This window comes from Scheffersomyces stipitis, chromosome 1 (assembly GCF_000209165.1).
Source record: "Scheffersomyces stipitis CBS 6054 chromosome 1, whole genome shotgun sequence".
Taxonomy (NCBI): domain Eukaryota; kingdom Fungi; phylum Ascomycota; class Pichiomycetes; order Serinales; family Debaryomycetaceae; genus Scheffersomyces; species Scheffersomyces stipitis.
In genome coordinates, this window is record NC_009068.1 from 1,417,460 (window position 1) to 1,432,679 (window position 15,220).

The 15,220-nt window shown below is 40.7% G+C and overlaps 7 protein-coding genes across 7 annotated transcripts; 4 read left to right on the top strand and 3 right to left on the bottom strand. All coding sequences in view use genetic code 12, as the record gives it.

The window, feature by feature from the left end:
* Positions 1–510: 510 nt before the first annotated feature.
* On the top strand, positions 511–2,739 carry RFX1 (DNA binding protein; the record flags this gene model as incomplete). Its single annotated transcript, XM_001387462.1, has 2 exons — positions 511–1,386; positions 1,456–2,739. Coding segments are annotated over 2 exons (2,160 nt in total), but the record flags the coding sequence as incomplete, so codon positions are not given.
* A 703-nt stretch (positions 2,740–3,442) lies between these two features.
* CPB2 (corticosteroid- binding protein) lies at positions 3,443–4,876 on the top strand (the record flags this gene model as incomplete). The annotated part of the gene is made up of 1 exon (XM_001387463.1): positions 3,443–4,876. The coding sequence occupies one exon, from the start codon at positions 3,443–3,445 to the stop codon at positions 4,874–4,876; it is 1,434 nt and encodes a 477-aa protein (XP_001387500.2).
* Positions 4,877–5,247: 371 nt separating this feature from the next.
* Positions 5,248–6,219, top strand: KPR4 (Ribose-phosphate pyrophosphokinase; the record flags this gene model as incomplete). The annotated part of the gene is made up of 1 exon (XM_001387464.1): positions 5,248–6,219. The coding sequence occupies one exon, from the start codon at positions 5,248–5,250 to the stop codon at positions 6,217–6,219; it is 972 nt and encodes a 323-aa protein (XP_001387501.2).
* Positions 6,220–6,387: 168 nt separating this feature from the next.
* On the bottom strand, positions 6,388–10,289 carry CVT9 (oligomeric, coiled-coil, peripheral membrane protein; the record flags this gene model as incomplete). The annotated part of the gene is made up of 1 exon (XM_001387880.1): positions 6,388–10,289. One exon carries the CDS (start codon positions 9,874–9,876, stop codon positions 6,388–6,390), a length of 3,489 nt encoding a protein of 1,162 aa, XP_001387917.2.
* Positions 10,290–11,052: 763 nt separating this feature from the next.
* Positions 11,053–12,123, top strand: RXT2 (conserved hypothetical protein; the record flags this gene model as incomplete). Its single annotated transcript, XM_001387465.1, has 2 exons — positions 11,053–11,719; positions 11,846–12,123. 2 exons carry the CDS (start codon positions 11,053–11,055, stop codon positions 12,121–12,123), a joined length of 945 nt encoding a protein of 314 aa, XP_001387502.2.
* Positions 12,124–12,317: 194 nt separating this feature from the next.
* Positions 12,318–13,135, bottom strand: POL30 (DNA polymerase delta processivity factor (proliferating cell nuclear antigen); the record flags this gene model as incomplete). The annotated part of the gene is made up of 1 exon (XM_001387881.1): positions 12,318–13,135. The coding sequence occupies one exon, from the start codon at positions 13,133–13,135 to the stop codon at positions 12,356–12,358; it is 780 nt and encodes a 259-aa protein (XP_001387918.1).
* A 1,061-nt stretch (positions 13,136–14,196) lies between these two features.
* Positions 14,197–14,766, bottom strand: MAK3 (N-acetyltransferase; the record flags this gene model as incomplete). The annotated part of the gene is made up of 1 exon (XM_001387882.1): positions 14,197–14,766. One exon carries the CDS (start codon positions 14,764–14,766, stop codon positions 14,197–14,199), a length of 570 nt encoding a protein of 189 aa, XP_001387919.2.
* Between the last annotated feature and the right edge of the window lie 454 nt (positions 14,767–15,220).

Here is a 15,220-nt window from a genome sequence, read left to right on the forward strand (position 1 = left end):
GGACTTACTTCTGGATCCTCGGTGGCATCAATCCCAACATCTTCTACTCCGACCCACGCTTCTGTAGGCTACTACTATTCACAGTATCCCCAATCCAGTATGCCTCATCTTCAACAATCTCAATCACTCCAATCAGCTTCTCAACAATCTCATTCTACGTCTCTTCTGCAGGCTCAGCAACCCCAACAGTCTACTTCTACATTGCTGTCTCATCTGAACATGTATCTAGAAGCTTCTGGCCAGCCTTCTCTGACCCAGTCCATGTTCCAGAGCGCGAACATTCCAGGATACCAGCTCTCCAATCCTCCATTTGCATATACCCCTTCTCATCCAGCATCTAATTTAGCATTTCCGTCCGGTTTCGAGACGTCAAACTTATATTCTGGTGGCTTTGCCTATCCAGCCAAGATCCCCGAATATGTGTCGGGAACTTCTTCGGCATCTAGTTTGCCGGTAAAAGCCGGAACTTCAGCTTCAAGTTCGGCTACCTTAAAACAGCATCAGAAGAACAACCTCTCGATTTCGTCTCATTTTAATCTCTTCTCGTTGAGTGAAGATACCTCTAAGCGTATGGCTCCTGCTCCGAACGATACCTCCATAATCAACGAACTATTGATTAGTTTGACAAACGTGGACGGCTCCAACATTAATAACTACCTCTTGTCGCTTCTTGTAAGATTGAATCTTCCTTTCCCCATCGACGACTTTTACAATTTGTTGTACAACAATGACAGAGCAGGCTCCTTGATCCAGCTTGATCAGCCGCAGAAGCTTGATAAAACTCCAGTAGATAGAAACAACGAGTTAGTTATACGCACAATCACCCAGTTGCTCAATATCTTCAAAAGACCAGATCTCCTACTGGACATGTTGCCCAACTTGGAAGACAAAGAGAACAAGTTGGTAAGCATCAACTACCATGAGCTTCTTCGTAGTTTCTTGGCAATAAAGGTCCTCTTTGACATCCTAATACAGTTGCCTCTTTCGTCAGACGATGATCCCCAGAACTACACCATTCCCAGACTCTCCATCTACAAAACCTACTATATTATCTGCCAGAAGTTGATCTTGACATATCCTAGCTCTTCTAATACTACTAACGAGCAACAGAAGTTGATTCTAGGCCAGTCCAAGCTCGGAAAGTTGATCAAACTCGTGTATCCCAACTTGTTAATCAAAAGATTGGGAAGTAGAGGTGAATCCAAGTACAACTATTTGGGCGTCATCTGGAACGACAAGATCATCAATGACGAGATCGCGCGTCTTTGTGAAAATAACGACTTGCTCGAGTTAACTGAGATCTTCAAAGGAGAGCAGATGATGCCTAGAACCTCTATTTCGGGTCCTGTTAAAAAAGTTCATAGACGATCCTCCAGTAAGGGAAAGGTCAAATTGGAACACATCAAGAGAACTTCCGTAGATCATGGCTATCCAGGAAAATCTGGAGTAATAGAGCCAGTCTTGCCACCTCCTCTAGCAACGAGTACTGAATCGAGTAACCAGATTTCCAGTCCATCTTTATCGTTTATAAAACCATTTTTACGGTATCCTCAGGATGAGAACTTTACTGCCTTGAACGATGAGGAGAATTGGTTCAATGAGATCAGATTGCAAGTTTACTCTTCGCATACTGTTATCAATCGTGACATGATCCATCAGATCTTTCTTGACAGCTCTAACTTGTCGACCAACTCGAGTCTCTTGGATAACTTATTGGAGATGTTAATGAAACCGATTGATGTCCTTAATAATGAACCTAACATAGATTTGAACTTGTATTTGATTATCATAGTGGAAATTCTTCCGTATTTGATGTTGATAAAATCATCTACCAACATCAATTTCTTGAAAAATCTCCGGTTGAACTTATTACATTTGATCAACAATCTTAATCCCAACATCAAGAAGCTCAACTTGAAGACTTTCAGCATCAACAACTCCAGCATCTTCTTGGTTCTTGTCAAGAAATTGATCAACCTCAACGACTTGTTGATTACCTTCATCAAGTTGATCATCAAAGATGATACTACATCCATCATGTCAACCGATATTGAAACGTTTTTGAAGGTAAACTCCAGTCAATCAGCTAGCGGTGTCAAGCTAGAAGATCAGGATGAAGATTCATTTTTCCTCAACTTGAATGCCAACTTGAGCAATTCTTTAGGTGATTTAAATTTCAACTTCAAGAATGATATCTTATCGAATGATCTCGTATATGCTTTGGTTGGCTACAATTTTGACCCAACATTATTTCAGGATTTGAAATCATCGATTTCGATGAGCTTCATCAACGAAGAAATCAACATCATCGACGACTTCTTCAAAAAGGACTTGTTCGCGTTTTTGAACGATAACAGCTTCGATTCTGAGTCTGAAGCTACTAGCGGTACTCATTCTGAGACTGGCGAAGCCAAGAGAGAGTCTGATCTGATCTTATCTACAAAGGAGTTGTCCAAATTGTACTCCTTGATTAGTCTCATTGACAGGAAGTTGTTAGCAAATCACTACAAGTCAAAATATCCCATCATGATCTACAACAACTTTGTAAGCTACATCCTTAATGATATTTTGAAATTCATCTTCTTGAAGCAACAGCAGGTGCAACTTCAAAACCTACAAACCAACACGGAAGTTGAGGCTCCCAATAGCTTCGGTAATTGGTGGGTCTTCAATTCGTTTATTCAGGAGTACTTGAGTTTGATGGGCGAGATTGTTGGATTACATGATTCAATCTCCTAGTTATATATCATTTGCACGCATCCGCTGGTGTGACGTCTGCATTTCATCAATGGTAAAAGAGCTCATGGTGAGCTCACATTATTAATAGTATGGTTAACATTTCATCTCTATATATAGCATTTTTTATTATCGTGTACGTTTGAACGGTAAGTCTAATAAAACGGTTTTTCTTATTAAATTTTGTATGGCTGTCGCTGGACGGATAGATATTGCTAACCACGCATAGCTGTTGTTAGGCATAGATTACTATTACCATGTAGATAAGCATTGGTATTTATGAATAGATATAGAAATAGCTACAGGTATGTGGATATATAAGGATAGCTAGTATGTGTACTTGGCTACTTCTAGTATAGACAGAATTTACAATTAATAGGAAGAAGCTACAAGTGTCCTCAACTATGAATAGATAGGGATTACTTATTGTATGGTAGCATTTATGGTTCGGTTGATATCTTTTCGCAACCAGGTTATCGAGTTCCGTATTGCGCACTTAGAGCGCAACTGGCTGCCCGATGTGGGACTTAGAAGCGGTTAGATATGGACCCCGCGAAAACTATATAAACTTCCTGAAGATCTGATTCTTAATATTTCCGTTGAGAATCAGAAAAGAGATCTTGACTGATACTTATAGAATACCACTTATAGAATATTGCTGATATCTGGATTACAGGAAGATTATAATTATATCAATGGAAATATAATGACACACAAAAAAGTCATCGTTATTGGGGGAGGAATCTCAGGAATCAAGACAGCTCTAGATTTGTACAACGGAGGAGTCCAGGACACTTTGGTGCTTGAGGCGAGGGACAGATTGGGTGGGCGATTGTTGTCGATCCAGTCGACGAACTCGAACGACAAAAGAATTAAATATGATTTGGGGGCACTGTGGTTCCATGATGCATTGAATAACCCTCTATTTGAAAGGTCCATAGAGAAAGGTAACGTAGATTACTACTACGATGATGGTAAATGTATTTATTTTTCCAAGGATGAGAAAGACATCAGTACATGGCGGTTTTCTGCTACTTTAGACGAGTTCATGGCTTATTCCCAATTTGTCTACAAGCAGAATCCGTCCAAACCAGACATTTCACTCAAGGAGTTGAGCGAGGAGTATGTTCAAAAGTACAAGGATAGACTCACTCAAGACCAGATCAAGTATGGGCTTGCCAGTGTCAGAATGTGGGCTGAGTTATGGCAGGGAGAATCGTGGGATAAACTTTCTGCCAAATACTGTTTTGGGGGAGACCATTTGGGAAGAAACGTCTATGTGAAGAATGGGTATGTCACTGTATTCAACAATGAATTGGACGAATTACCTCAAAGTTACAGAGAGAACAATATAAAGTTGAATACCCATGTCACTACTATAGACTATACTTCTTCCAAATACATAGAAATCACAACTAGTAGAAACGAAAAGTATACTTGTGATTACGTTGTATCAACTATTCCTCAATCCTTATTGACCATAAACGATTTGAACGATCCCTGTTACATAAAATGGATTCCTTCTTTGCCAAGACACATTTCGTCCATCATGCCTAGTGTCAAGTTTAGTTCCTTAGGAAAAGTGGTTTTGGAATTCGACAGCACATTCTGGCCCACAGATGTAGAAAGGTTCTATTGTATAACCGATGGAGTTCCAAGTTCAAGTTCAGATTCAAAATCAATCAAGCCATGGCAGTATCCCACTATATTGATAAATTATCATAAGCTTGCCGGTACTTCGACTCTTGTAGCACTTACGCAGAATCCTTTATCGGCATACATTGAAGGATTACTTGGTGGTGACAAAGACACAAAGATCTGGGAAATTTTTCAGCCCTTGCTTCAAAACATCTCTAGTTTAACCAATATTCCTGCTCCAAAACGTATATACCACACTCCCTGGAACAACGACAAGTATGCCCGTGGGTCATACTCGACCACTTTAGTTGGTTGCGACGATCCTCTGGAAGTAGTGAATGCCTTTGTAGAAGGTATAGAAGACAGAGTCAGATTTGCGGGCTCAGAAACAGTAGATGGGAGTGCAAACGGATGCGCTCATGGAGGTTGGTTTAGTGGGGAGCGAGAGGCCAATTTCATCTTGAACATGATAAGGAAGGAAAGAGTTGCCTCTAAGTTGTAGATATCGTATTGTACTATAGCTTTAGGGGGTCGTAGCTATACAAAGCCGCTTAATAACGATTGCAAATAGTGCGACTTGAGTAGACGAATATACAAAAAGAATGAAGCAGTGTATCGTGAAATGGACGAAATCCAAAATAGCATGAACATTGTGTACATATATCAAAGAGAACCTACATATTCCATCAATATACTCCTCATCTCCTAATTTGAAATTTCTAGATTATCCAAAGCGAAGATATGGGTGCAATTTCTTATCCGTATATGTCTATCCACGTGACTCCAAAAAATTTCGACCCATCTCCATATAACCCATGTCATCTCATTCTAAGTACCATACTCTCCACGTTTCGACATCAAATACTTTAAAATATGCCTGCTACACCCAACTCCATCAAGTTGATAGGCGGGAACTCGCACCCTGAGTTGTGTGAAAAGGTGTCCAAGAAACTTGGTCTAAGTTTGGCCAAGGTAGGAGCTTTCCAGTACACCAATAAGGAAACAGCTGTAGCAGTAGGAGAATCTGTCAGAGATGAAGATGTCTATATTATCCAGACTGGATGTGGAGAACAAGACATCAACGACTTTGTCATGGAGCTCTTGATCATAATCAATGCCTGTAAAATAGCCAGTGCCAGAAGAATCACAGCAGTGGTTCCCAACTTTCCCTATGCTAGACAAGACAAGAAGGATAAGCTGAGAGCACCCATTACGGCCAAGTTGATGGCGAACTTGTTGCAAACGGCCGGTTGTAACCATGTTATCACCATGGATTTACACGCTTCACAGATTCAGGGCTTTTTCCGTGTCCCCGTAGACAACTTGTATGCTGAACCTCTGGTGTTGAGATATATCACCAACAACTTTGACAAAAAGGACTTAATTATCGTATCACCAGATGCGGGAGGAGCCAAAAGAGTAGCGTCCATAGCTGACAAGTTGGATGTCCAGTTTGCTTTGATCCACAAGGAAAGGCAGAAAGCCAACGAAGTGTCAAGAATGGTGCTTGTGGGAGACGTCTCAGACAAGGTGTGTATCTTGATAGATGATATGGCCGATACCTGTGGAACATTATGTAAGGCTGCAGACATCTTGCTCGACAATGGTGCTCAGAAGGTTGTAGCCATGGTCACACACGGTATCATGTCGTCAAATGCTACAGAAAAGTTGAACAACTCCAAGTTGGACCGGATCGTATGTACTAATTCCCTACCATTGAATGATAAGCTTGCCCAGTGTCCCAAGCTAGAAGTGATTGATATCGCTCCTACTTTGGCTGAGGCTATCAGGAGACTTCACAACGGTGAAAGTGTCAGCTATTTATTCAACAACATCCCCGAGTAGATCTTTCTTTGTACATTATTTATTAAATTGATTAAAATTGTAATTTTGCTAAAATGAACTATATGAAAGGTTCAAGTAGTGATATTCTTGACTATCTATGAAAATTTCAATCAATAACAATTTCAATATTGGGCCAATTCAATCTTTCTAAAAACTTTTCTTTAAATATTAAAAGTGTTCCTCCTTTGCTTCCACCAAGTACCAAACTACTCCAACACTTAGCTGGAACGGGTTGCTGCTCAAGTCTCCGGCATTCTCGTCCGTTACCTTATTCTCTTCGATCGACTCCACTCGACCGACCATCCATTCTTTGTTCTTTGTCCTTTCCTCATCGTCTACCTTCAAGAAATAGTGAGGTGCTCCAATGTTAAAAGCGGCCCATGGCTGTATGCTTTCATTTGCCACTTCCACTGCTCTATCAATTCTTGTAGGCAAAAACAACACCAAATCACCAATTTGAAATCCATTCATGCTGATCTTTGTGGCAAGTCTGCCTACAAGCTTGTGGATTTCTTGTTCTTTGATCTTGTTCTCTTTAGTTTGTCTTTTAGCAAAACCTTCGACGTCTCTGAACCGTTTGGAAATTGCATTCAAGAAGAACTTCGAGTTGTGAGCACTATCTTCTTGCAACTGGACATTCTCTTGGAACGAGATAATGCGAAGAAAGTCTTCGAATTTTGCATTATTGGCCGTGAAGATCTCGTTGAAAATCGTAATCAACTTCAACGATTGACTGTTAAACTTGTTTGATTCTTCTTCGTTGCTCTCGTGGCCGTTTTCTGAAGCTGTCAGAGAAGTTCCAGGAACTTCAGGCAAAATCGAACTCAAGTTTGAGATCGTAGTGACCCAAGACATGCTTTTATCAACTTCATCAATTACTTTTGATGATGGCTTCTCTATAGATATGAACAGAGTGTCATTGGGATCATCAACCGTCTTCTTGGATCTCAATCCCTTAACTCTTGTGATCTTGTACACGTCTCCATCCATTGTCAATAGCAATCCCATGGATTCAAGCACAAAACAGAATTCCAAGAAGTACTCAAAGATATTCTCTGCCAATCTCTTCATGTCATTCATCAATTTGATAATAATGTTGTTCAAGTCGTTGACAAGCAAATCGGCATTCTTCTGTCTGGACTGTGTTATTTCCATGAGATTCTCGTAGTCTTCGGTCAATTCATCGACTTTAGCCAGAAGAGTTTTAATTTCATTCTCCAACCCGTTTCTTTCTTTACTGTGCTCGACTTCCTTGGCGGATATATTCGATAACAAATCATTCTTCATCACCACTGTATCATTCAATTCATTTCTCATGCTGGAAATTGTGCTGTTCAATGCTATGATCTCCTTATCAGAAGTAGTGTTGATTTCCATGACTCTGGAAAGATCTTCCTTCAACTTACTGACTTGGGCGTCTCTCTGTTCCACTTTCTTCTCTAGATTCTCAACCAATTTAGTATCCACTTTGTTATCCAACTTGAACAATCTGAATTCTTCTTCTTTCATCAAAAGCTTTGCATCGGCCTCTTGTCTGTGTGAAGCATTTATGGCTTTTAATTCCTCTATTTCCTTTCTGAGATCCTTGATTAGTTTCTGACTCTCGTCGTTACTTTGATGAAGAGCACTATTCTCATTTATTAATTCTGTATTCTCCTTCTTGATTTTGATAAGCTCTAAACGGATGTCGATATTAGTTGAATCCAATACGGCTGATTGTGCCGAAGAAGTTCTGGTAGGAACTGATTGCTTCTGTAGTAACTGTTTAGGATCTGACTTTGGAGGTGTCACCGTCTTCTTTTGCGGTTCAATAATCAAACTTAACCTGTTGTCAGAAGATGAAGGTGCTACATTGTTTCGAGTCACGGGCCAGCTGGTTAAGTTCTTATACTGTTGTTGATGAAGTAGGCTCTCGAGCTTCTTGATTCTTGTTTTCAATCCTTTGATCAAGTTCAAGTCAAAGTCAATTTCTCCTTCTTCATCTTCTTTCAGTAATATCTTCAGTTTTTCTTCGCCCGACAATGACGTGTATGTGCCCAACGAACTGATCACTCTTGTGATCTTCTTCATGTTGTTGGTGGATCTTATAAGATCTCTGAAGTTTTTGTTCAAAAGCTCTACAAAGTTCTTCGAAGCCTTGGATGACTCTACAAAGGCAATGTAGTTGACAATATCCGACCTTTCTACTTGAATGTCGTGAAGGATTTTGAATGTTTCTTCCTTGATGCCTACCAAGGTCACATCTATGTTAGGAAGCGAAGTTGTAGGGGTCTCGTCACTCAACAAAGTCAAGAAGTTGCCAAATTTACGTAGCCAGATCTTCCTAAACAACTTCTCATGGTCAATGATAGTAGATAATTGTTCAGATACATTATTGACTATACCCTTGGAGTAGAAGTCGTACCATTCGAATTGTCGTCTCTTTTCTATGAGAACAAACCCAAAAAGTAAAGGCAAATCAATATTCAAAGAAAGGTAATCCTCATACTTCTTGATGGTGTTGATAGTTTCAAACGATATTGGATCTGTCGACTCACTAGGCGTCGTTAAGGTCTTGAGATTGCTCTTGATACTCACCATCTTCATCTGTAAATTGGCAATACTGTTGAATATCGATACACTTTGTTTGGTGAGCTTCTCCTTAAATTTACGCAATCCAAGAAAATAGTTGTGAAGCTCTACGGCGTTGTCATAAAGCAATGGGGAATAATTTTCCTTGTGCTCTTTATATACCTCATCCAACTTAATCGAGTCATTGTTGGAGACCTGCTCCAAGTCGTTCGTTATGGACCTGCTAAGGCTGTAAATTTTCGCCATTAACTCCAGCAAGTTTACGTCCTTGAATTCATTTATGGAGCCGTTTCGTAACGATTCTATTTCTTTGTCTACAGTCAACTTCTCTTCGCCTACGCTGTTGATAGTTTCACTCATGCCATTGAACTTGCTGACAACAAGAGGCAAGTTGGAGCTTACGTAATTTGCAGCTTCCAACAACTTGTCGTGGTTCAAGAAGTCTACTAGAAACACCAGAGCATCCTTTATCTTGAAAGGAGGATATTGCTTAAGAATATTGTAGCTGTCTATCCAGGTGCGATGCAAGGTCTTGTAGTTGATAAGCTTGATGTAGTTCAAGTAGCTGTTAAAGTTCTTTTCTATCTCATTGATGAAGTTAGTTGCGAACTGAAAAATGGTATTGAGCGACTTGAAGATTGCATTGATATTCCGTACAAGCTCCTTAGCAAGCTCTTCAGTATGGTGGCAATCCTGGACGATGGCGCGAGCCCATCCTTGGTTGCTCTTTAGACTACTGGAAATGATGCGAATTTGTGTTTCCGTCAGTGCCAACGCCGTTGACGGAGTCGGCTTTACCACTTCGAAGCTTTCAGCAGTATACTGACTAAGTACTTCTGGGTCGTACGAGTTGCCGAAAAGCCTCTTGTCAAACACGTATACCTCATTCAACTCGTTGATGAGCCCGAAATTGAGCTTGATTCCAAACAGCGTGAGCAAAAAGAGGTTGTCTATGGAGTCTACGTGGAGCTGCGTTTGCAAGAATCGTTTGAAGTCGCCTAGAGAATGGTACCGTATGGGTTTGGGTATCCTGGAGGAGGTCCCGGTATGGGCATTGTAAATGATAAGGTATGAAAGATCAGTCATTATGCAAGAATGATACTTTGATTATGTAGATAACGGCGTATTTGATATTGTGGGGGTGAATGAATAATGAATATTCCTAGTGAATAGTGATTTTGAATACTGAATAATGAATAGTGAGTGTGTTAATGAATAGAACTTTTTGAATAACGAATATGAATATGTGCTGTTGATAGTAACCTGAAGATGTAAGCATCAACAAAACGACAATTACAACGAAATGGGTATATCCAGATGTTCCTATTCCTTATTGCTTCTGGAGTTGGTAGTAGAACAGTGGATGGCAAATCTCGCAAACTCAGACCACACTAAAGAAGTTTGGTAGACACGATTTCCACCTATTCTGTATCCACAAAGCGTCCAGAACGTATTGATCAAGATGGAACACCAATTAATGCTGGCTATGGAGGAATGGAAGGAATAAAAAGAGTAATATACTCGTGACGCTTAAATCTACAGCCATAGTTAATATAAGGAGATTTGGGCTGTAGTAGTGCGCATAGTTAACGAAACCGTTAAACGGCTGCGAATAATCGAAAGATATCTAAATCTTTATATTTGTAGATATATACATAAGTAGATACAAGAAGATACGAATATATAAGTGTAATAGAGGAAAGAGAGAGAAGATAAAAAGGCGTTGTGTTTTCTTGAGTTTGTCGTTCTAATTGTTCACCTTGGTTAAGTACTATCCACTGGCTAGCCAATGTGGAAAAGCTTAGAGCATGGCCGAGTATATATATATATACATATATGTCACTATTAAAAGAGCTCAATTGGTACTTCTATATGCCTCTCAAAAGTTTCCACATCCTCTTTATAGTTAGCATGTAGTTCTTATCTGAGGCAGCTCTCTGCTATAGCATTTTTAGCACTCGCTTGTCTCATGCTTATTACGGAACTTTGCAACCATTTTCTGCCAACACACAAAGCATTCGATTGCAGTTGCTAAAGACCAAATGAACAATGACTGCGTCCTAAGAATGTAGTTGCTACCACTCTACCTTTTCTCTCGGTATATTTCTATCTCTATCCAGCATCTTCCATCGCTGGTATAAGTTGTCACGTGAGAACTTCTCCTGCAGATATTCCAGCCTACAAAATCCACATCTCCATTATTTCTATATTTCACCGACTGCTTTTCTGCAACTCAATAGTACCATTAACTCAAAAGCGCAAATGTTAGACCCTACTTCGTTGGAGATCATCTCGCGGTTCAAGCAGGCGGTGTTGACACGGGACAGCAGTTCCCAGAGTCCGAACTTGGCCACTCTGAACCGAGGAAGCAAACTCATGATGCCCACGGCTACAATGGATACCCTACACAGCAAGGTAGTTGAGTACGATGGTGTCAACCATTTGGTTCTCACCAATGACAGCATAGAGAAGAGCAATTTCCGAAACAAGCGCAAGTGGAATGATTTCTACGGAAACGCACGAGATGAGTTAGATGAAGTAGAAGACGAAGAAGACGACGAAGATGAAGACGATGAAAGTAATAATGATGAAAATGAAGACGATCATCCTCTCAAACGGTTGAAAATCGCGGAGATACTTGCACCACTCAACCATCCGCTGGAAATCGTATCACATCCAGCGATTCTGAAGACATACAAGTCGCAAGTGTTGAACAAGTTGGCTACAGAGTTGATAGAGTTGATTGAAGTAGAACAAGAAAACCTAAATTGCTTAAACAAATTGCTTCAGGTTCTTAATGGAGAGGACTGGTTCTACCTCCTTGAAGAGAATCTCGGTTTACAGGAGTATGACCATGGCTTGGATGAGGATAGAAGCAAAAATTCGGAGGGCAGTAGTAAGACAAACGGCTCTAAAGCTGTGGAAAACGGTTTTCCATCTCCAGAAAACGGAGGCAATGTGGATGCATCTCATCCTGTAGTTACTATCGAAAGCGACTTGAAGCAAGAACCTGTTGTTGTGAAAACGACACGATCAGCACGTTCGCAACTGAAAGATCTTCAGGCAGAACAGGATGAAGAGGTGGTGGATCCATTCTTTGCACTTCCTGAAGCTTTGAAGAGATATGAGTCACACCAGGTGCAGTTTGAAACCGACGACGAGTTGACCGTGCTCAAGGACGAGTTGATCAACTACTTACAAGTTAGTATCCAGAGACAACACGAGTATATCAAGAACTTGTCAGTATTGAGAAACGGGATAGTGAGAGCTGACCGGTTGAAGAAGGATTTACACAAGTGGGGCAAGGAGATGCATGATAAGAAGAGCAGTTAGGATGCTTTCTTGATGCTTGTATTATATAGATAATGTAAAGTAGTATGAATGATAAACTGTAAAGAATGAGTCTATATACAATTTCTATTCTTTGAATCTCGAAAGAATATATATCCCAGTTGACAACAAGACTACTGAGTATATGAGAATATCTCATTAAACTCTGCTGCACTACAATGCATACAATTGGAATTCAATGATATTATATTAATACTAGACAGAACTAAATGCATTACTCGTCCTCATCAAACTTAGGAGCCAAGTAGAATCTCAAGTACCCTCCAACATCCAACTTATATTCGAACAAGGCGGGGGTCTTGTCAGCCAACTTGATGGTGATGGTTCCGGACAACGAGGTAGCCTTGATGATATCGTTCAAGTACTTCAAACCGAACGTCAAGTCTACTGGCTGGTCCAAGTGGACAGTGACACTCTCTTCAGGCTTGTCCATGTCTGTGTAAGGCTTTAACACGACAGATCCAGATCCAGATTCACCCTCAGAGGTGAACTTGACGGAGTCCTTGGTGACAATGATGTTGAGCGACTCCGACATGTTCTTCAAGTCTCTGACGATCTTGGCAAATTCGGTCGATGGCATATTTATGACGGTGTCGTATTCCATGTCGTCGATCTTCAAGAACTCCGAGTCGATGTTCATCAACTTCAACGAGTATTCACTGACTCTTTCCTTCTTCTTGTCTTCGAATATGGTCATCACGGCATCGGGAGAGTCCTCGGCCAAAAGGGTCAAGTAATCTTCGTTGTTACCACACTTGATGATCTTGGAAAACGAGTCCAAGTCAATTCCCAATGTGATGTCTCTGTCACATCTGTACTCAGAGAAGGCAGTCTGGCCCACCAACAACGAAACCAAAAGCACTCTAGAGTCGTCCACAGCCTGGACAGTTATGCCATGTTCTGTGCAGTTGAAGTTACATAACTTGACACAGTCTTTGATGGCGTCCACGATCTTCTTCAAAAGAGTGGACTCGTCGAATTTACCTTCAAGCATTGTATTGTATATATATTATTGTTAAGTAGAGATGGCTACCGTGGAAAAAGAACAGAAGAGAATTGGACAGTTATATATCTGCCAGAATATTTCAGTATGTACGAAATGAAAAATCGCGTACATGCGAATGGACAAAAACGCGTCGTGTTTTGATTTTCCACTACGCGTAGACAATTGCTTGCAAATTCAAAATGTATATTGTAGTGAAAGTGGCCGGTAAAGGTAGTGTCTGGCTGGGGGATGCAACGGCAGATAGTGGATCTTGCAAGAATGTTTAGGTAGTGTAGATTGTGGTACGAATTACAGATAGAAAAGTCTAGACAGACTGTATATGATAGGCACAACCGAACCACCTATAAACCATTTAAACCATTTGTAAACCATATTACTACTTGACCATTTATGAAGTAAGAGAACACGAATGGGGGGCATGGTGTAGGAGTATTGTAGTTTCTATTACGGCATATCCATACGAGTAATCTGCCTCAGTAATTCTTTCTCGTCCTACTCAATTCTTCAAATTCACGGCACACGGCTGGGAATTAATTGATACCCTATATTGTAACTCCGTCAACATCTTTTTTGTCTTTATAACACAACAGTCACATTAATGTAGTCTGGATGTACTCTAGATATACTCCGATATCTTTCTTGCTTGTCTTTCAATGCTTATCTTGAAGAATTCTGTTTCTCTATTTCATAATTTTGCACCCAAAATGAGAAAACAAAGAAATAATTGGGAGCATTTTCTCATGATCAGACATTTCCAGAAAAAAGACAGAATTGACATATTTTCTCAGCTGACAGGCAATATAACACTTACTACACAATATTGAACTGTTTATATACTATTTTAACTATTCTATTCATTAGTATTATCACTCTATCAAGCTGTCAGACTTAGCTCCTCAGCATCGAGTTGAACCGCTCCTAGCCAAATAGTGCTGGCCACTGCGCTAGAAAAAAAACCAAAACCGCAATACTAAGAGTGACGATGGTCACGTGAATATATAGAATAAGGGAAGACTTGTATTCAATGTATGCCTATTCTATTTTACGTTTCATATGCTGTTGTCAGTGGTCAATCCTGTAGGGGCCACCGGCGGCAAGAAGGCAATCCTTGTGTGTGACTTTGGAGTTATCGGGAGAATTAAACGGTATGCATCGTGTGTGTTCAAGTAATAACGATATAGTCTCTTTGCTCTGAGGAATCCCAAGCCCTCGTAGAGCCGCAAGGCTCCTTCGTTTATGACTTCTGTCTCGAGCATGATCTCGTCGGCTCCATCTCTTTCTATCATTGTTTGCACTGTGAGTTTGACCAAATTGGACGCTATGCCTTTGCCTCTGAATTCGGGATCTATGACTAGCATGCCTATGTAGCCTCTGATTCGGACGTCTCTGTGGGGTTCAATTTTGGAGATGATAACACCGATAATCAGAGACGCGTCCTGCGGGTGTTTGACCGTGTAGCAGTACTGGGGCCAAGTATTGAGAAAGTACCAGTAGACATAGATAGAGTATGGTTCTGAGAGATGCTGGGAAATGAGATGGGAGATCTGGGTGAACTCGTTTTTGTCCTGCACGTTGAATTGGTGGTAGGGCAAGCCGTCTATGGTGGTGATGAGGCTCATTATATGAGGAGGTAGTAGAAGAGTGGCTACAGAATGTAGAATACTGAAGTTAGATAGAGTAGAGTTGAAAAATTACCCTACAGAGTGTAGACACATATTGGCGCGAAACTGTAAAGTGCTGAGGCTAATCTGCACTTGAGACAATCTGTACTTGGACGAGAACTGGAAAGTGAAATGCTCTCGGGAAGTGAGCGGATCGAAATTCAGAGGTATTCTGCAGGACATGTGAAACTTCTCCAATTCTGGGTGCTGTGGTTCAAGAGGGGAGATAGGAGACGAAGTGAAGAGAGCCAATTGGTCCAGAATACGACACCAGGACAAATTGAAGACTAGCGAACGAGAAATGGCTTGACACCACGAACCTACCGACGCCTTTTCTGTAAGAGAATTGGACAATACTACGTCACGTGACCCAATCACCTGACGGTCGGCCTTACGGCAGAACCAGACGATT